Below are 20,662 nucleotides of genomic sequence, written 5' to 3'. Positions count from 1 at the left end.
GAAAATTGAATTGGAAGTGATACTTCCCTCTATTATTTGACAACTTCATTGGGATTTTTGAAACCATTTACTGGTTCGGACTCCTTTTGCTTTCTTCTGCAAAACAGATAAACATGTTCATGAAATGCATGGTATGCATGATATGCATGATATTGCACATGTTCTAAAGTGACCCAAATCTCTTCTTGAAAGTTCGTCTTTATTTCATGGGTAGAAAATCTTGATAGCATCTGCATTTACAGGATAGGCCAATTCTATTCCTGCCATATCTATAAGAATCAATGCTCCTCCAGGAAGGACTTTCTTGACAATCTATGGACCTTCATAATTCGAAGTAAATTTACCATGAGGATCTGAATTATTGAAGATGACTTTCTTCACTACTAAATCCTCTGTTTTGAAATACCTTGGTTTCACTTTTCGGTTAAAAGGATTTAGCTACTCTTCTCTGATAGGCTTGCCCATGGCATATAGCTCTTAATCTCTTTTCATCGATCACGTTTAGTTGTTCATATCTTTGTTGAATCCATTCAGCTTCTAAAAGCTTCAATTGGGATAGTATCCTTAATGAAGAAATTTCTGCTTCAACAGGTAGCACTACTTCCATTCCATAAACCAAGGAAAACGGGGTTGCTCCAGTTGATGTTCGAATTGAAGTTCGGTATGCCATCAGAACATACGGTAACCTTTCGTGCCAATCACGATAATTTTCAGCTGTCTTGGCCAATATTTTCTTGATATTATTATTTGCCGCTTCAACTGCTCCATTCATTTGTGGACAATATGGAGATGAGTTCAGATGTCGGATGTGGAAGTGTTCGAGTAAATCATCCACAATCTTATTGTTTAGATTTGAGCTATTGTCTGTAATTATTGCTTCTGGAACTCCATATCTAGCAATGATTTCCCGCCTAATGAATCTTGCAACATTCTTGGCAGTAACATTCGTGTAGAAGTTTGCTTCAATCCATTTAGTGAAATAGTCAATAGCAACCAGGATAAACCGGTGCCCATTTGAGACTTTAGGGTTGATTGGACCGATCATATCGATGCGCCACATTGAAAATGGCCATGGTTCGGACATTTGATGTAGCTCATTTGGTGGTGCATTGATTTTGTCTCCATAAACTTGACATTGATGGCAACACCTCACATGTTGGATGCAATCTGTTTCCATTGTCATCCAATAATATCCCAACTTCATAATCTTTCGGGCTAGAAGATGTCCATTCATGTGCAGTCCACATTCACCCTTATGAATTTCTTTCATGATATGTTCAGCTTTTGTAGCATCCACACATCTTAGTAGGGTTGAATCAAATGATTTCTTGTAAAGGGTTTAACCACTAAGGAAGAATTTGTTGGCTATCTTCCTTATAAATTTCCTGCCACTTGGTTGGCTTCCTTCAGGAAATTCTCTTGTTTGAAGATACCTTTTGATGTCATGACATCATGGTTCGTTGTCAAACTCTGCCTGGACCATTATGCAATAAGCTGGTTGTTCAAGAATATAAATTCTCAATGGTTTTATATCCATACCATCTTCAGCTTGTAGTAAGGATGACAAATTTGCAAGAGCATCTGCAAAATGATTCTGAGCTCTTGGGAGATAATCGAATGTTACTTTTTCGAAGTTTTCTATCATCTCTTCTAAGTATCTGTTATAAGGAATTAGTTTGGCATCTCGAGTTTGCCATTCACCCGTTGTTTGCAATATGATGAGCATAGAATCTCCATATACTTGCAACCTCTTTACTTTCATTGAAAGGGCTAATTGTAAGCCGAGAATGCATGCTTCGTATTCAGCGACGTTATTGGTGCATGGAAATACCAGTTTCGCAGATACCGGATAGTGTTGTCCTTCCGGGGATATCAGTACTGCCCTAGTTCCTGATCCAGATAAGTTGGTTGCACCATCAAAATACATGGTCAATTTATCATCGACCATCGTTAATATATGATCATCAAGTTGTTCTTCAGGATTGGCGATATTCTGCGAATTTTTCGCCAATATGTTTGCTATTGCTCGTCCTTTGACCTACTTTTGGGATGAACTTCTGATGTCAAATTCTGATAACAAAACTTGCCACTTTGCTAATTTCCCGACCAAGGAGGATTTCTCAAGAAGGTACTTCATCAGATCATTCTCAATCACTAGCAAAATTTAATGATGAAGGGTATATTGCCTTAATCTGTGTAATACCCAAATCAATGCAACGCACATCTTTTCGACTGCCGGGTAATTCATTTATGATATTGTGAACTTCTTGCTTAAGTAATAAATAGCTTGTTCTTTACCATCATTTGGTCTTCTTTGTACAAGTACCGTTCCTAACGACTCATAGTGAATCGTCAAATATAAGATCAGCGGAACTCCAGGGATTGGTGGTACCAGCACTGGTGGGCACACCAGATATTCTTTAATCTTGTCAAAGGATTGTTGACATTCCACATCCCACTTCACTTTGGCGTTTTTCTTCAACAATTTGAAGAATAGTTTAGCAGTCTCAGAAAGCTGATAGATGAAACGGGCAATGTAGTTTAATCGCCCCAATAGGCTTCTCACTTCTTTTACCGTAGAAGGAGTCTTTAAGTCGTATATTGCCTTGATCTTGGAGGGATTTATTTCGATACCCCTGCTACTGACCACAAATCCTAGCAGTTTGCCAGATTTTATCCCAAATACACACTTGTTAGGGTTCAGTCGTAACTTGTATTTTCTGAGTATTTCGAACAACTTACGAAGCACTTCAACATGATCTTCTCCTTGTTTGGATTTTGCGATCATGTCATCCACATATACTTCGATTTCTTTGTGCATCATGTCATGGAACAAGGTTACCATTGCCCTTTGATATGTGATACCAACATTTTTCAAATCGAAAGGTATTATCTTGTAACAAAATGTGCCCGATGGTGTTATGAAGGATGTCTTCGCCTTATCCCCTTTCTTCGTGAGGATTTGATTATATCCTGAGAAACCATCCATGAATGAAAATGTTTTGAACCCAGCAGTGCTATCCACTAATACATCGATATGTAGAAGCGAGAAATCATCCTTAGGGCTTGCTTTATTTAGGTCGCGATAATCAACGGACACCCGTACTCGACCATCTTTATTCATTACAGGTACTATGTTGGTAACCCATTCTGGGTATGGTACTACTTCAATGAAACCGACTTTGAGCAATTTCATCACTTCTTCTTCTATTTTCTTTGCCAAGTCCGGCTTCGTTCGCCTCAGTTTTTGCTCCTTTGGTGGAATACTTGGATCGATTGGCAAAGCATGTTCAACTATGCTCGGATCAAGGCCTGGCATGTCAGCATAAGACCATGCGAATATATCTTGATATTCTCTGAGCAAATCTATGATTCTTTCTGCTTCTGATGAGGGAAGACTTTCTCCAATCTTAACTTCTTTGGGATTCTCTTTATCGCCTAGATTAACAGTGATCGTCTTCTCTAATGTGAGTGGCTTTGATTCTTCATGACGAATCCATTCCTTTCTGACCCATTCTTCATCCTCGTTATCCTCTTCAATATCGCAAGTGATCTCCTCGGAAAGATTTGGGCCACATATGAACCTATTATGGATATGCGAATGCTCATGCCTGACATGTAACAAACATGATTAGTAATTGCATACGAAGTAAGTAATGCACGTGGTCTTATGAAAAACCTTTTGGAAATTCATTTTGAAATTCATTTTGAAAAAATATAAAGACAGAGCTAGTCCTCATATCATCAGACTTCCTTGCTCCTAAAATTATTTTTGCAATGAGGAACAATATAGAAACCCAAAGCCTCAAGCCTCACGAATGAGGATAATGTTCATCATAGGTTTGGTTTTATTTCTACATGTCCTTAACAAAACATTTGACCACTTTTATTGAATTGAAAAACGTGATTACATCTATATCAACAGGAATGTAAATTGCAACTGAACTAAAATTGCAAATGAAATCACAAGAAATTTGATATTATAATCAACAAAATGTAATGGAAAAGGCTAATAGCAAAAGTTCAAGAGAATCTTCCTACTCTAGTGCGTACGTATCTTCTGCCTCGGTTATGATAACGTTGATGATATTCTCTTCGAATAAACCAGGCAGAACCGATTCTTCCACTGCATGTATGTTTTCTTCTCGAAGTAATTTGGAAGGTCTAGGAAAAGTTTCCTTGATGTGGATATAGGGAAGCTCTTTAGCTTTGCCTTTCCATATGAATGGATTAATGATGCGATCACCTTGGCCTCTACAGCCTCCATGGTTCTTTCGACCTCGGCCTTGACCTCTATGGTGATCTTTAGAGCTGTTTGGAATATAATCTACTCCGTGTTTCATTCTTGTAGCAAGCGGAGTGATAGGTTCTTTGATTCCTTGAGATTTCGATCCAAGACCATTACCGGGAGTAAATCCATATTGGCATAACACCCTTCCAAATATAATGGATGATGTTGAGAACTCCGAGGATTTTATAATGCAACCGGCAGGGATTTGCACCATTGAGATCATTTCGAAGAAATTATAGCTTGGTTCTTCTTCCACTTCGGGTTCGACATACGGCATTGCACTCTCTTTGTAAGTGGTGAAATCCATCTCCCCGTGTATGGTGATCATCTTGCCATTAATGACGAACCTGACCTTCTGATGGAGACTTGAAGGAATAGCACAAGCCATATGAATCCAAGGTCTTCCGAGTAACAAGTTGAAAGTCCTCAGACTATCCACTACTTGGAAGTCAATTAGGAAAGGCACGGGGCCTATGTTCACCTCGAGCTCGATATCACCAATAACGTCTTTCTTCATTCCATCAAACGAACGCACAGTTTACCTTAGACGGTTTGATGAGCTCTTCACTAATTCCCAAGCGATGTAGTGTGCTTAGTGGACACAAATTAAGTACAGAACCATTATCGATCAGCACACGTGATACCTCTTTGCCCTGGCATTTGACTGCAACATATAGAGCCTTATTATGAGAGCGCTCGTCGATTGGGAAATCTTCATCAGAGAAGGAAATTTGATCTTTCAGAAGAATAGTGCCAACAAAGTCTTCCAATTGTACTTCATTAATTGTCTCCAGGACGTGTACTTTATTGAGAAGCTTCATAAGCACCATTTTGTGGCTTTCTGAAGTCTTGAAAAGATCCAACAGAGAAATCTGTGCCGACATCCTTCTTAGCTGTTCAATTACCTCAAATTCGCTCATCTTCATGACTGAAAGCAATTGTTTGACATCTTCTTCGGTTACTCCTTTCTTTTCGTGCTCACCTTCTTTAGGGGCATTGCATCTCCCCGATTGGGTTATGGCATCAACTTCTTTAGGAGAGTAATCCCAAGGTACACATTTAGTATCAAACTTTTCTTTTGGAGGGAGAGTGATAATCACAGGTTGTGTTTCTTCTCCTTCAATCCTTAGTTGATCAATGGGAAGTTGGATAGTCATTGGTTTGACATGACCTTCTTCCTCCTTATATTTATCTACCTTATCAAGCTTGATCAGAAATGATGTAATCATGGATACCATGCTTCTATTGGCTTCGTCAGCATCCATTCCACCCCAGCCATCAGGTGTGATCATTTCATTCTTGAATGCCCACGAAGGGGGTGTATATTTGACACGGTAATTATACCGCCCACTATCTTGACCCAGAAAATCAATAACTTCACCTTGTCTTCGTGCTTTTCGAGCCAATCGCCTATCACCTCGGCGAGTCTTTTTCTTCTTTTTCTCCTCTCGATCTTCATTTTCTTGGAGATTTAATTGGCCGATCGGGACCTCGTCCATACTACCCCATCCATCAGGTACAATATCTTCATTTTCAAACGCCCATGGTGGTGGAGTATATTTGACACGGTAATTGTATTTACCGCTATCTTGACCGAGTAAGTCTACGGTTTCGCCTTTCCTGGATGATTTCTGGGTGAAACGCCTTTCACCCTGTCCAACTTTTTCTTTCTCCTTTTCATCCTCATATGTTTCATCTTAGAGCATTTCCTTCGTAGACAGGGCTTTCTCCTCAAGACCGATTTCGTCATCCATACCACCCCAGCCATCAAGCACAATTACTTCATTCTTGAATGCCCATGGCGGTGGGGTATATTTCACTCGGAAGTTATATCTTCTAGAGTATTCTCTCAAGTTGTCTACAATCTCGCCTTTTAGGAGTGCTTCTTGATGAAAGCGGGCATCTCCTAATCGAGAAACTTTAATCTTGACTTCATATTCATCTTCATCATCAGACTTGATTATTGTTTCTTCATCTTTGATCATGTTTACTGTATTGTGCTCAGGAAGAGGATTCTGATGTACATTTGGCTCGGGCTCTTGGAAGTTCAATATCTTCTTGTCAATGAGCTATTGAACTTTGTACTTTAGAGTGGGACAATTATTTACATCATGTCCCATTTCTCCTATGTGATAGGTGCAGGTTTTTGATTTATCGTACCAAGAAAATCTTGAAGGATTGTCTCTCGGTACTTCTTTGGCCACCAAATGCCTTTCTAGAAGCATTGGTAATAGCTTTGACAGGGGTCGGGGCAACGGTGTGTATTGCCTCACGGGCCTTTTATTTGGCTCGAACTGCCTTGGATTTTTCCAAGCGACATTTGATTGTTTTGGAAATGATGCTTGATGAGTATTTGGGCTAGACACCATAGCCACTTCTTGGATGGGCTCTTTGTCTTTTTTCCCGGGGTAAGGCCTTCGTGCTGCTATTTCTTGAGCCTTTTTCTCTTTCAATCCCCATTCAATTCTCTCACCTACTTTTACCAACACGGTGAATGTTTGACAGCCTAATACATGAAGCTTGTCATAATACTCAATTGGCAATGATTTTAAAAAGAGCTTAATGAGCTCGTCTTCACTTATGGCGGGCTTTACTTGTGAGGCAACAGCTTTCCATCTATGAGCATAGGCTCTGAACCCTTCATTCTTCCGTTTCTCGGTCCTGACGAGATCTTCTCTAGTTGGGAGTACTTCAACATTAAACTTATACTGGCAAAGGAATTCTCCTGCCAAATAATCCCATTCAGTGAAGTCTTCTATGTCAAGGGCTATGTACCATGCGAGGGCCGCTCCTCTCAAACTATCTTGAAATGTGCTAATAAGAAGTGGCGTGTTATCTGAATATCTTGCCATCTTATGGAGATAATACTTCAAATGGCTTTTCGGACAACCAGTGCCATCATACCTGCTCACGAACTCTGGTTCTTTATAATTTTCTGGAACAACCACCTTCGTATACGGCGAGAACTTGTCGAACCTTTGAAATTTATAGCCTTGACTTGCTAAGCAATCTTCAATTTTGGCCAATCTCTTGGCCTCTTTTTCATCCTTTGTTTTGGATGTCTTCTTGATTTGATCATCCTCTTCCAAATTTACCACCTCAGGCGTAGCTTTGGAGGATTTTCTTGAACCGGTTCTTTGTTTCTGGCTAATTCTTCAATTGGTGTTTCAATAGTGTTTGAAGTTCCCGCATTTGGAGTAGTAGGATACTGTCCTCAAGATGTGAGAATAAGAGCCTTCATTTCTACCATCATTGCAGTCATTTGGGTTATTTGATTCTCGACTTCAGCTAGTCGAGCACAAGTTTCTTCTTTCGCCATTCTAACTTGTAAGCGTGTTCGAGGTCTTTTACCTTCCATTGCTAGAAAACCTGCTCAGTAAAAAGACTCGATGTTAGCATAGTAAAATGATCACGAGACCCTACCTTCTTTTAATTGTATGGTTTCATGAGATTGTCAAGGATAAGAAATTTCATACAAGCCTTAGCCTTGTATAAAATTCTTCATCAATGTCTTTCTCAAGTAATCATACAATTCAAAGAATTGTAATCCATGGTGATTCCTTTATGTTTTGAAACCATATTCTGAAATTATCTATGCATGTTTAGAAAGTGATCAATCCATCAATGCATATAAAATTTTAAATTGTTTAACATCATGATTTTAAACTCAAATGGGAATCTAAATCATCCAATCCTAGGCTTCTTGCTAGCTAAGGTAGTTTCCGCCTTTTGGTATTCCTCCCATTCCTTGGCTCGAGATTCCCATTCTTCGACATCGATCACAACCTCTTTAGGGACGTAGGGTTCCACTCCAGGCATGCTTGGAACAATGTATTCTGGGACATATTCATCTACAGGATCCGGTATAACGCTCAATGGGACATATGGTTCGACATCAATTGGACGCTTATTTTCTATCCATTTGATGTATTCTTTAGAGGCCATGCAAATCTTCATGTCTTCTTCCAAGCTTTTTGGCCACTCGATTATTTGTTCAAGTGGCTTATCCAATGATAGGATGATCTTGTGAATTTTGGCTTGAAGACTATTCTTCTCCTCTTCGGATATAGTTCCACTTGGGATATCAAAGGTGAACTCTTCGGGATTCCATACCGGTGGAACTTGCTGAAGTATCCAAATTGTCTAATAACCCTTAGAGGGCAATAAGCTGCTCCTCCGCCCAAACCAAGCAATGGTACCGCATTCCCCTCTCGGCATGTAATCTTCGCCTTGTTAATCTTTGGCCAATTAATCCGCCATTGGATTTGGTCAAGAGTTAGGGCTCTAATGAAATTGGCCCAATCTAAGAAAGATTGTTTGGGTAATTTGCTTTGGAGACGAATATATCGTTCAATTGGATTTATCGTTGAACAAATTTCGCGAATGTTCATGAAACGACACCATGGTCGAATGTGTGAGATGAACCATAATGACAAAAGACCAGTAGAACTTGAAAGATACCCCTCCCATGATTTTGGTATGTGTTGAAGGAAATAACAGTTTGGGCAAGAAGCATATTAGAAAAGTCCCACTTAAGACACGCTTGTCTTGCGATACAGCAACTAAAGGGTCTAATCCCGTTTTAGATACGGGGAATAGAATAAAGCCGAAGAAAGCTAGAATGAATACCCGAGCTAAAGTGTTTCCCATTTCCCTAGGAAGTTTTGAAAAGTTGGCTACTAGGAAAGATAACGGAAATCTACCCGTGTTTGATTTGATTAGCTTTTCGATTTTGAAAGTCTTGAGGTTAAGGAATTCAGCTAGAAGGCTCATAGGATTAAGTCCAACGAGTGGCTCTACAATCCTAGGCTTAAAATTAATTCCAATGGCGGCTTGATATTCTTCTAATGTTGGCACCAATTCCTGCTCTCCAAATTGGAACGTGACGGTGGAAACCTCCCAAAAATGTGCCAAAACTTGGACTAAGCTGACTTGATGTTCTACATGCATGAGCTCGAGAAGGTATCCAAGCCTTTCTTGGACATAAGTTTGATTGTCCTTGGACATGCCTTTCCACCAAGCAACGAGCTCCTTCCGAGGAATGGGAATTACATGGATATCTAGTTTTCCCATTGAGCCTAACATGCAAAAAGATTTGTTATTAATTACCATGGATTACGAATCAATTTTAATGCCTCCATTTCAATCATATGTCCTTTTGAGGTAAGACAGAGGTAAAATACACATGCATGCCTAGAAAGTAATGCAAATGTCATTTTGAGTCCGTTTAGACCTTAAAAGAGCATATATTTGAAATCATAGACAAATTCGATGTGTGATGTAAATGCCCATTCTGTCATACTCCATTTAGATCATAAAGTCCTAAACTATGGTTTACAACTTTGAATACATTGAAATGAACGAATAAGCACTTGAATTACATGGAAAATCCGCCATGGACCTATACATTTCATCTAAAAATGAAAAAATGGTCAAATGGAGTATGACGCCCTAATCATGCATTCTAATATGAAAGGGCATTTAGACCAAACATTGAATGTCATTTAGGCATTTTTTTTTTGAAAATGTGCCAACTAACTTGCATAATTGTAAAAGAATGGAATGGAACGATACTTGCTGACCAGAACATTTTCGCTAGGTTTTAGGTATACCAACTACAAAGACAAGCGAATGCAACTAGTGAAGTTTTGACGCCTAAAAGGGTAGGACATGCTAGAGGCTCAAGGTCACCACCTTAATGGACAAGGGATTCCATTCCAATAGGCAATCGGCCTAAAGTAAAGGAATATTATTCCACCTCGGTGATCGGTATTGCATTTAAACGATCCCATGAGCAATCAGCTCATAGTTTCGCCTAAACATATACCTCCCAAGGGTAATCCTAAATGTAGCCGGGGTTGGGCCACGGGTGGTGTGTGCTAATGGTGTAGTGCTAAAGCAATTTAAAAGCATGTATAGCAATTAATGACCAAACGGTACTTCTAAAATTCATTCAAACCACATTCAATCCCAACATCATCCTGCAAAACAAAGATTAGCAAAGACTACACCCTTTATACCACCCGCCTGCAAAATCATTTAACACTATCGTTAGCGGGACGTACCTGGGATCCTTGCAAGCACAAAACACATGCGTATCATTCTATCTAGGCCTAAGTCCACTTAGAAAAGGTTTTCCCCAGTGGAGTTGCCAAGCCTGTCGCGTCGCGTTTTTTTTGGGATTTTTGGGATTTGCGCGCTAAGGAGGTATTTCCGTGTAAGGGTCTCTTCCAGACCATACCTCACGTGACAGCGGATGGTAATTGCCTATTTGATCTAAGTTTTTGATTTTGGAGTCGCCACTAGTCATTATTGGTAGGTAGACTAGAAACCTAATTGGGGTATGGGAGAAATACCACGATCCTACGAACCAGAGATTCTGAGTACTGGGACTTGGTTACGTTAATGATCCCACATCGAGATCCCTAACGCCCTTTCGGTACCTAAGAACGATACGATGTCTAACGTGTCATGTAAGTTTCCGAGGCTTACCCACTAATTCTATCCATTATAATCGCGGGAAAAATCAATCAAGTATTAAATGCGCAATCAATGTCAATCAAATCAATCAATCCTAAATGGTCTCTAAAAAATAAAAATCAATCAAAACATCCAAACCCTAGTGAAGCCCTAGAAACTTATTTATTTCATGATTTGCACTTTTTTTTTGGGTTTTAGGGTTTTTTAGGGGTTACGACCCCTGAATTTGAGATTTTCTAAACATGCCACTTGGGCACTTCCAAAAATTCAAATTTCACTTTTTAAGGTTGGCCACGGTGTTTTTGAACCATTCTATGAATTTTTGAAATTTTTGATTTTTTTTTCGGAAGTTGAATTTCTGAGAATTTCATTAACCGAGAAATGATTTTTATGATTTTCTGAAATTTTTTATGAATTTTCGAATATTCCAATTTTTCAATTTTTTTAGATTTTTCTGAATTTTTCACATTTTTCATTTGTATTTTTAGAATTTTCTGAATTGTTATGAATTTTCTGAAAATTTTTATTTTTCCATGAATTTCCTATTTTTCTGAATTTTTTATTTTTTTATGAAATTTTTTTAGATTTTTTTAGTGATTTTTTTTCAATTTTTTATTTTTTTAGATTTTTATTTATTTATTTATTTTTTAAAATTTCCCGCCGGGAAATGAACCGAACCGGCCCGGTTCAACCCGGTTCAGCTTGGTCGAACCGGGCGTCGCCGGCGCCGGTCATCTTCTCCGGCGGGCACGATGCCAAAACGGCGTCGTTTAACGCCTTCTTCATTGGGGTATTCTCACAAACACTTAATAGGCATGGTTCAGTGTTATATGTTCTCGAGGCTGTGACTTTAAGCTCATCGCCGACGACCTTCCGGCAACTATCTCGTCATTCCGATTGCACCATTATGATGTCCATATGTTCTATTTTAAATCTAGCCTGCTCAGAACACCGGCGGAAGCCCGCCGGCCGGCGAAAAAAATCGGTCAAAAAAACCTAATTCGCAACTGTTTTTGGCAAGTTTTTTTCATAATGCAAATCCTAATTCTAACCGCCCTAGCCATCTAGATCGATCAAAACAACGATTCAAAACATCAAATAGGGATTAAGGGAGGCTAACTTGAGTGGCTTAAGGTCACGACGAGACTCCGGCGAAGACCTTCGAACTCCGGCGAGGTGGTCAAATGCACGGTCGACTCGGTTTATACACGTTTAATGCCCAAAAATGCAATCAAACAACACAAAATGTGATCAGAAACATGTTTTAAACATCAAAATGTGAAAAAATCATCAACGAAATCACATGAGCATAGAACTCAGTTCTGGAAATTCTGGAAAAACTGTGACCGTGATCGATTTTTATCTGCTTCGTTTGATGATCAAAAGGTGTTTCCAGGACAATCTCCAATCACAAAGCTCTTCCTGGACACTTCGTCTTCAAGATGATGACTTTGGATTCGCCGGAATGGCTCGAGGCACATTGACCGAGCCCAATTTTCAGGCTTAGTCGACTAGCTTTGGGCCGCCTGTTCCAGGTGAGGAGGCTCGCCACCTGGGCCGATTTGCCGGTGCTTTTCTGGTCGGAAAAGCACCGATCGCTCGGTCCGGGAAGCCTCAACTCACTCTCCCTCTAGAAAACTCTCTTTCGCGTCTGTTTCTCTCTCCTCTCTCTTCGGCAATTCGTCGAACAGCTTCCTCTCTTTGTTCTATTTTTTTTCTAGCTTTTTGTTGATCAAAATTCCCGCCTAAAGTTCATTAGAACCGACTTTCGATCGGTTGGATCGATTCCCTAGCGCCAGCTGGAGAATCTCAGCTGGCCAACTCGATTAAAACATGCTAATTTGATCGGAGAAGGTCGGCAAAGTCGCGGGGCTAAAGATATTTTTCTGGGTTTAATGGGCATTCTAGGTAAACCGGGTGAAGAAGGTGATCGACCCAGGTCGGGTTGGGTTGACCCGGTCGACCCGACAGACCCGGGTTGGTCTAAATTCATAAATTCGACACGATTTTAACCCAATTTTTCAGATTTAAACCCAAAATTGAATTCCTCATCATATTTTGAACCCAAATATATGATTTTTCCCAATTTTTGTCATAATCATGTCCAAGATTTTCAAACTTTTGTATTCAGGTTATTAGGGTTTTGTTCAATTCAATGTCTTAATGACCTGATTAGGCAAAATTGGTGCCAAAATTGAATTACCCACATATGATTAACCCTAGAAATGGTGGTCTCATGGTTCGACAATTTCATATTGGGCACGATTCCCAATTTGGACTCAAAATTTCTAATTTTTAATTGAATTTTGGGGTTTTCTGATTTCTTTGACAAATTGAGCAATTGGACCGACCACTATGTAATTCAAGGTCCCAGAATCATTTGTTGTGAAGACACTATGACTTAAAAATGACTAGAAAAGATTGAAATGCATTTTTGGTTCAATTCGAGTTTGATTTTGCTCAATTTTGGGAAAAACATATACCCGATTGAGATTTTTCAAAATTGATGATGTATTAATGAAATTGGATTTAAAATAAGATTAATGACTATTTTTATGAAATTTTTTGATTTCATTTGCTATTTTTCTTGATTTTCTCACTTATTTTGACTAAAAGAAATTAAGGAAAAAATGCAGGAAAATGCTAAAAATTTATTTTTGGTTTAGCAGTAGGTTTCTAAGCTTGGCCAAGATTCGTAGTTCTAATTTTGAGATTTTTGAAAATATGAAAAAATGAGCTAAAAATCAGGTGTCAACAATCATCACCTTGAAACTCAAATCTTTTTAGAACCACCGTTCTCATAAGAGGACTTAGCAAATATAGGTGATGGGATTTGGATTGGTGAATGTTTTGACTTGAACAATTTCACCTATATGAAGACTTTTTGGAGCTTTATAATGAGGAGAAAAACAACAAAGACTAGAAGAGGCGGAAGAAAATAGTAATATTGACTCTATACCAATCAATACCAAATAATTGATGCTGCAAAAAGTCAAAGTACACAGAGTCTCCTTCCAACTTGTCCACTAGGGATTCTCTTCTATACTTTTCAAGATCAATTCAACTTCCGGGTCTCCAAGAATTTCTTCTTCTTTGGCTCGCGAGACGATATGTACTCGAGAAAGCTCCCGAAGTTGGTGTCCTTGTAGCGCTTTGGGTTCGCTTTGTCGATGAGCTTCGAGGACGGCCTCACCATGCACTCGTAAGGAAGGCTGTGCAAGGAAGCCACTGAGATTCGAGATCTCTCAGAGTTCACGAGGACTCTGTGGAGAACGCTCTTGTACCTCCCATTGCTGAAAATCTGTCACAAAATCGAGGTTTTATTTGTATGTTTTGTGCATGAATTACTTTTATCACTACGTAAATGGAAGATTTCCAAGTGAAAACTGGAGATAGTGGGAGAATGAAAAGAAAAGTGCCTTTTTAATTATTTGCCATGACAAGCTAATTCTTTTCCCAAGAGAAATGGATGGAATTTGATAAATAAAATTCATTGACGAATTATTCTAATCAAATGATAGATGTGATTGTGCTAATGAGTGCCTGCCTCGCCTACTTGTCAAGTTACTAGGTAAGAAAATATTACATTCTTCAATAGATAAACTTGTTTTGTTAATTGGGTAATCATTATTTTAAAAGGTGAACCTCTTTAATATAGTATATCTATCAAGTGTCCCAAAAACATTGGTTAACATAACCTACATGTATACACATATACGTATGACTTATTTGCATTCCCATTAATGATGTTCGTAATAATTAAAAACCATATCCATTTTTTTAAATTTAGTGATCAAAATTACAACTACCTTTCTAGCATAAACAAGGAAAGTGGGATCCACGAGGAAAAATTGTTCTTATATGTAGTGGAGAAGAAAAATGCTCACAATCTCAAATTTAGGAAACTTAGGTAGGTGCCATTGAGGAGTGTCTTCTAGTGTTTGTGGACTCCACATACACAATAATTTCACCATGCTTAGAGAGGCTTTACTGACTAGCGGACCGGTTTGAGAATGAATTTCCTCCTTATTAATGAGAACAAGAAAAAATACAAAAAAAAAAACATCTTATAATGCTAGAGTGCTAATATGCTTTTGTGCAAATAACCTATCTTGTGCATAAGTTCCAATTATTTAATCACCCAATTAAACATCATCTTATTACTTAGTAACCTCAAGGGATTGCACTTCAAAAAGCATGCGATGATCTCAAGTTCGATTCTTACTTAGTAAAAGGCTAGAAGCGCTAGGTCTCATGCAACAAGGAGATGATTTTTTTACTAAACCCTACCTTTGATCAAATTAAAAATGCGCTGATCTCAAGCTCGATTCTTACTTAACGTTGCTTATTTGTGAATACCCACCTCCAAATGGTCGCCGACATTCACGACGAACCCGTTCTCGATGGGTTCCACAGTGACCCACCTCTCTTGGAACTGAATCTGCAGGCCTTGGACTTCATCTTGGAGGAGGAGGGTGAGGAAGCCATAGTCGGAGTGTGGAGGCAGCCCAAGCGTCAAATCAGGCTCCGGGCATGGAGGGAAACAGTTCACCACCATGAGTTGGCTTCCATTTTTTAACTTCTCCATGATATCATCACCATCATCTTCTTCTCCTCCTTCGTTCCCAGGTTTCATCTTCTTCCTCTCCTCTGTATTGGACACATGCAGGCCTTCCAAGATGGCCTCCATCAGCACCAGAAACAAGTCCCGGATCTCTTTCGCGTAGCTAGCCGCCACTTTCCTAATAGCAGTCTCACAAAAATATACAATAAGAACGTAATATTGTATCAGATTTGTACACTTTTTTTTTATGCCGAATAGAGGCCACCGATCCACAAACATTGTTTGCAAATTTAAAGGCGGAGTTCCTAGTATATATATATATGGGAGACTGCAGCTGAATCTAATTCAATTCAATTTGCGTGTGAAGAATAGCCACAAGGCACAGCCTATGATTCGATTTAATATTGCTTTGTGCAGAAACTACTTACGCGTCTAGAAAATAGTGTAAACAAATCAAGTCCACTGCCTAGAAATATTGTTGACAAATCATGTCCACGGGGGAGAGAGGAGAGACATTTACGTTTTGTCAATTATTTTTGTTTTATTTGGAATTTCTTTTTGGAGGCATAAGCATGGAGACTTGATCATCTAGTCCAGACATTGGGCATGTGTTGGTGAAATCGATCCTAATAGTTTACACGCAATTGATGAGATTCGAACGGGTGATTATCAAAATTTGAGGTGGAAATCCAATCAAATCCTAAAACTTATCACGCAAATACAATCAGGTCTTAAAACTTTTAAAAAACTGCAATAAATAGAAAGATTTGATTGGATCAGTTTGACAAGTTATAGGACTTGATTGCACTTTTTAAAAATTTAAGGACTTAATTGTACTTTCGTCACAAGTTTTATGACTTCAAATATACTTAATCCCTAAATAATAATCAAAGTGTAACAAGACGTGTGTGAGGTTTCAACCTTTCCCGATAAATTCGAGTACAAGCCTTACCAATTCGAAGAGACACGGCATAGTCCTCTTTTTAAGAAATTTAATTAATCACGTTGTCAGAAAAATTCAGACTTACATTAAGATTCTTCTTTTTATTATCTAAATAGATACAAACAACATGCATGGCAGTATTCATGCGTCACCAACACGGGCTTAACCAAAAATGATATATAATACTATACTAATTAAAATTTAACTAACGCAATAGATGGACCTTTTTAATGGCATACTGTCACACGACACTATTAATTTGTAAAGTGACGTCACATAGCATAAATGAAGATTGAAAATAAGTTAGCTCTATTCAACGACTGGTAAGGGATATGCGAACCTCAGGTCAGCAGGGGAAGCAGGCCAGTGCGTAAGGACGTCCGGCATGGGCTCGCACGTCAGCTTCAGGAAATCCCTCCAGCAGAACACATCGTCCTTCCTCTGGTTGAAGCTCGTCCCGTAGCGAACCGGCGCGAACATGTCCGCCGACATGTACTTGGCCCTCTCCTCGAAGGGCATCCCGAAGAACCTCCGCCCTGCGTCCGCCATGCCCTCCGCCGTGCCCCTCGTGACCCTGTGGTTGACCACCTGGAAGAAGCCGTACCTCTTGCACGCATCGGCGATGGACGCGATGGCCCCCGGCCGGGCTGGGCCCTGCAGCTGTGCGAGGTCGATGACGGGGAGCTTCAGGCTCGGCTCGGCGGGCTCGGGTTTCGGCCGGTCTTGGAGGGGCAGTATGTACTTGGTCGGCAGTCTTTTGAGGCCACTCTCGTGAAGATGCTTCACGCCGTGCTGGAATTGGCTCTCTGTCGGTGTTGGTCCCTGATCTTTGACCGCGCCCATCGAAGGACCGATGAAGTTATGCTATATCTTGAGGCTGTGATTCATGATGATTATAGTCAAAAGAAGTCCATGTTCAAACGCGCTCCAACAAGTTTTGAGACCAAGATTTCGCTAAGGTTCGTCTTTCAAACGTGAATTTCTAGGGGAGGACAAAGAAAGTCCAGAGGCGCGTGGTGCAAAGAACTACGATAAACAGATCAATCTCAAAATGTTACAAAGCTTAATCTTGAAGTTACGTAAAACACATTTGACAAAGTTACATTAACCATTGAGTGGCCAGCGGGGACGAGGGCCCTCCCCAATCCTATCGGCCCTGTCGCTGTGTAGGACTTACAAACCTGTGGTGGACGCCTTGTGAACGTGTGAGAGCGAGTGCCTATACCAACAACATGGCATCAAGTACCTTCCCAAAATGTCTTCCATGAAACAAAGTTCTAAGACGTGCCAGAGAGAGAGAGAGAGAGAGAGAGAGAGAGAGAGAGACCTGGTAAAAACTGAAAATGGAGGAGTTGGTGGTGGTGGGGAGATAGATAGAGAGGGAGCGTGGTGATTTATAGGCGTGATGGGAGGGAACAGCAGGGAGCACAGGGCAAGGAGGTTTTGATGAAACCAGCCTAAGGTTTTGAGAATCCAGAGGAATTGGTTCCGGTTCCATGTAAAACAAGCGCTGCCGTTGACAAAGAAGTTCTTCTCAGTCAGAGGCCACGAGGTTGTAGGGACGTATTACATAGACCCAGTCCATGCCAATGGACTTCCAGTGTCATTGTCTCGTAATTTATATCTAATCATGATTATAAGCTCTGTTCTGGGTTTAGTCCTTCCTTCATTGATTAAAAGATTTGCACCAACTCACGCGGTTCTTTATGGTAATTCTTAAATTATTCGCCGTACGTTAACTCAATATAGTGACTACCACGTTTGCTGAAAATTATTTGGATGCTCAAAAAATTAGCCCCCAATATCCATTATTAGCTAAAACCGAATTCCATGTAATTTACATTCCCGCGTCCTTTGTTATCTCCCCCTATCAACTCTGGAATACCTCTCCAGCATTAATTTTGTTGTAATATTAACGAACGCGAAAGCTAACCGAGATCTTGCAATTTAAGTCAATGCGAAAGTACCAAAGAAATAAACGAGAAACAATAAAGAACACCAAACATTTACGTGGATCGGTCCGAGTGTTGCTACCCACATCCATAGGGAGAGCTAGTAGCTAATAATCCACTATAATTGAAGAATCAAAGTTTACAATTGCTCACAGTTGATTATTATCAGGAAATTCTGTTGTTGCAATTATGTATGGAGCAAAAGTAGAAATTGAAAAGTTTAATGGGAGGAACAACTTTGGGTTTTGGTGCATCAAAATAGAGACATTATTAACAACTCAAGGTTTGGCCAAAACATTGGAGGGTAAGAATAAGTTGCCCGAAACAATGAAAGATGATGAAAAGGACGTGCTAATGAGAAAGGTAAGGAGTATAATCCTGTTGAACCTTCCGGATGAGATGTTAATAAAAGTAGTCGAGGAGAAGGACGTCGCGGTATTATGGGCAAAACTTCAAGCACTCTATGTAACGAAGAGTTCGAAGGATCACTTGTACATGTTGAAGAGGATGTTTTAGTTTAGATATACTGAAGGTACGTCTATTAGATCCCACCTAAATGAGTTTAAAAAACTCATGATGGTTTTAAAGAATGTCGGTAAGATTGTAGATGATGAAAAGCAAGGCATGATGTTGTTAGCTTCTTTACCGGGAACACTTTACTGATTCATTGCTACATGGGCGCACTACGATTATCTTGAAAGCGGCAAAGTACGCCTTGTTCTTTAAAGTGTAGCAGAGAAATGTGCGAGATGATAGTCTAGATGTAGCGTGGGAACTAGTAATTCGAGGTAGAGATCAACGTTGGGGGTCCAGTAGTAGCAGAGGTAAAAGCAAGTCAAAGTTGCACCATAGAAAATCTAAGGGACACATAAAGTGCTTTTAGTGTCACGAGGAGAGGCACATCGGGAGAAGCTTTCTGAAGCTGAGAAACCAAGGTGACAGGCGAATGCCACAAGTAGTGTGGCGAAATTGCTGAGGAGAGCACCAGTGATGCAGAGATTGTCTTGCGTATGACCACTAGTTTGTCAGGAGACAAATTTGTGCTAGATTCGAGATGTTCTTACCATATGATGCCTCATAGGAACTAGTTTACTACTTACTAGACTATAGATGGCGGTAGAGTTCTGATGGGGAATAATGTGGCCTGCAAGGTTATGGGGATAATGATAGTTTTGATTCGAATGCACGATGGGGTGGTGCGTACGCTAATAGACATGATGCATGTACCGAAGCTCAAGAAGAACTTTGTTTTTCTAAGAACACTTGATGACATCGAGTGTAAGTACGCAATTGAAGGTCGAGTACTTAAGATCTTTTGAAGTGCCATGACACTGATGAAAGAGAAGAAAGTGAATACTCTCTATCATCTACTTAGAGAGAGCTTGACCGGAGTTGCTACTGTTTCATCAAGTGAGTCAGACTTTGACTTGACTCGATTATGGCATATATAGTTAGGGCACATGAGTGAGGTGGTTATGACGATGCTGAGTGAGGGGGCTGTTGAAGGGTCAGAGAATAGGGAAGCTAGACATATGTGAGCAGTACATCTTTAGGAAGCAATGCCAGATTAAATTTACTATAGCTATTCATTCGACCAAACAATCGGTTGAGTACATTCATCCATACATCTGGGGTCCTTCTCAAGTGCCTTCGAAAGAAGGTGCCCGATAGATGCTACCATTTATCGACTATTATTTGAGGAAGGTATGGGTATATTTTCTAAAGCACAAATCTGATGTGTTTGAGTGGTTCGAGATATTTAAGGTATTGTTGAGAAGCAATTAGATAAACAAATCAAGTGCCTAAGAATTAATAACAACATGGAATTCTATAGTAAATATTTTACCGAATTTTGTGTGAGAGAAGGGATTGTGAGACGCCACATGGTACCTAGGACACCACAACATAATGGCTAGCAAAATAGAACTTAACTTTACTAGAGCGAGCTCGATGCATGCATTGGCATGCAGGACTAGGCAAGGAATTTTGGGCCAAAGCAGTAAACATGGTATACTATCTAGTTTGTTGATCTCTATCATCTGCTATCGAGTAGAAGACTCCTAAAGAAGTATAGTAGAGGAAACCTGTTGATTACCCCGGTTTATGAGTATTTGGATGCCCTGCGTATGCTCATGCAAGTCATGGTAAGCAGCTAAAGGTGAATAAGTGTATATTTTTAGGTTATGCACATGGGGTGAAAGGCTATAGGCTGTGGTGCACTAATTCCAGATCACTCGATTTTCATTTAAACAGAGACGTGATCTTCGACGAGACTGTAATGCTTCAATAGAGGAGTCCGGAGACACGACCAGCAGAACAGACAAATCATGGTGTCAGTAGTGAGGTGGAGTTTCAGGTGGAGATTCTAGAGAACTCGGAGGTAACATTGATTGAGACTGCAGATGAGGCCCTAATTCCTAAATTCGATGATA

The 20,662-nt window shown here is 39.9% G+C and overlaps 1 protein-coding gene across 3 annotated transcripts; it reads right to left on the bottom strand.

The window, feature by feature from the left end:
• Positions 1-13,537: 13,537 nt before the first annotated feature.
• On the bottom strand, positions 13,538-17,767 carry LOC115675227 (probable 2-oxoglutarate-dependent dioxygenase SLC1). 3 transcript variants are annotated; one of them, XM_030597821.2, is made up of 4 exons: positions 17,606-17,767; positions 16,619-17,155; positions 15,135-15,513; positions 13,538-14,072 (listed from the first exon to the last, which is right to left on the bottom strand). In XM_030597821.2, exons 2-4 carry the CDS (start codon positions 17,119-17,121, stop codon positions 13,827-13,829), a joined length of 1,128 nt encoding a protein of 375 aa, XP_030453681.1. In that variant the 5' UTR covers positions 17,122-17,155; positions 17,606-17,767; the 3' UTR covers positions 13,538-13,826. The 3 variants fall into 3 exon arrangements, with proteins under 3 accessions (XP_030453681.1, XP_030453680.1, XP_030453683.1); XM_030597820.2 differs by lacking the exon at positions 17,606-17,767 and having other exon boundaries at positions 16,619-17,485; XM_030597823.2 differs by lacking the exon at positions 17,606-17,767 and having other exon boundaries at positions 13,933-14,157; positions 16,619-17,488.
• Positions 17,768-20,662: the final 2,895 nt, after the last annotated feature.

The sequence above is a fragment of the Syzygium oleosum genome, unplaced genomic scaffold (genome assembly GCF_021117445.2).
Source record: "Syzygium oleosum isolate NSW1041296 unplaced genomic scaffold, Sole_v2.1 Sole_v2.28, whole genome shotgun sequence".
NCBI lineage: Eukaryota > Viridiplantae > Streptophyta > Magnoliopsida > Myrtales > Myrtaceae > Syzygium > Syzygium oleosum.
This window is presented reverse-complemented; position numbering and strand designations above follow the sequence as displayed.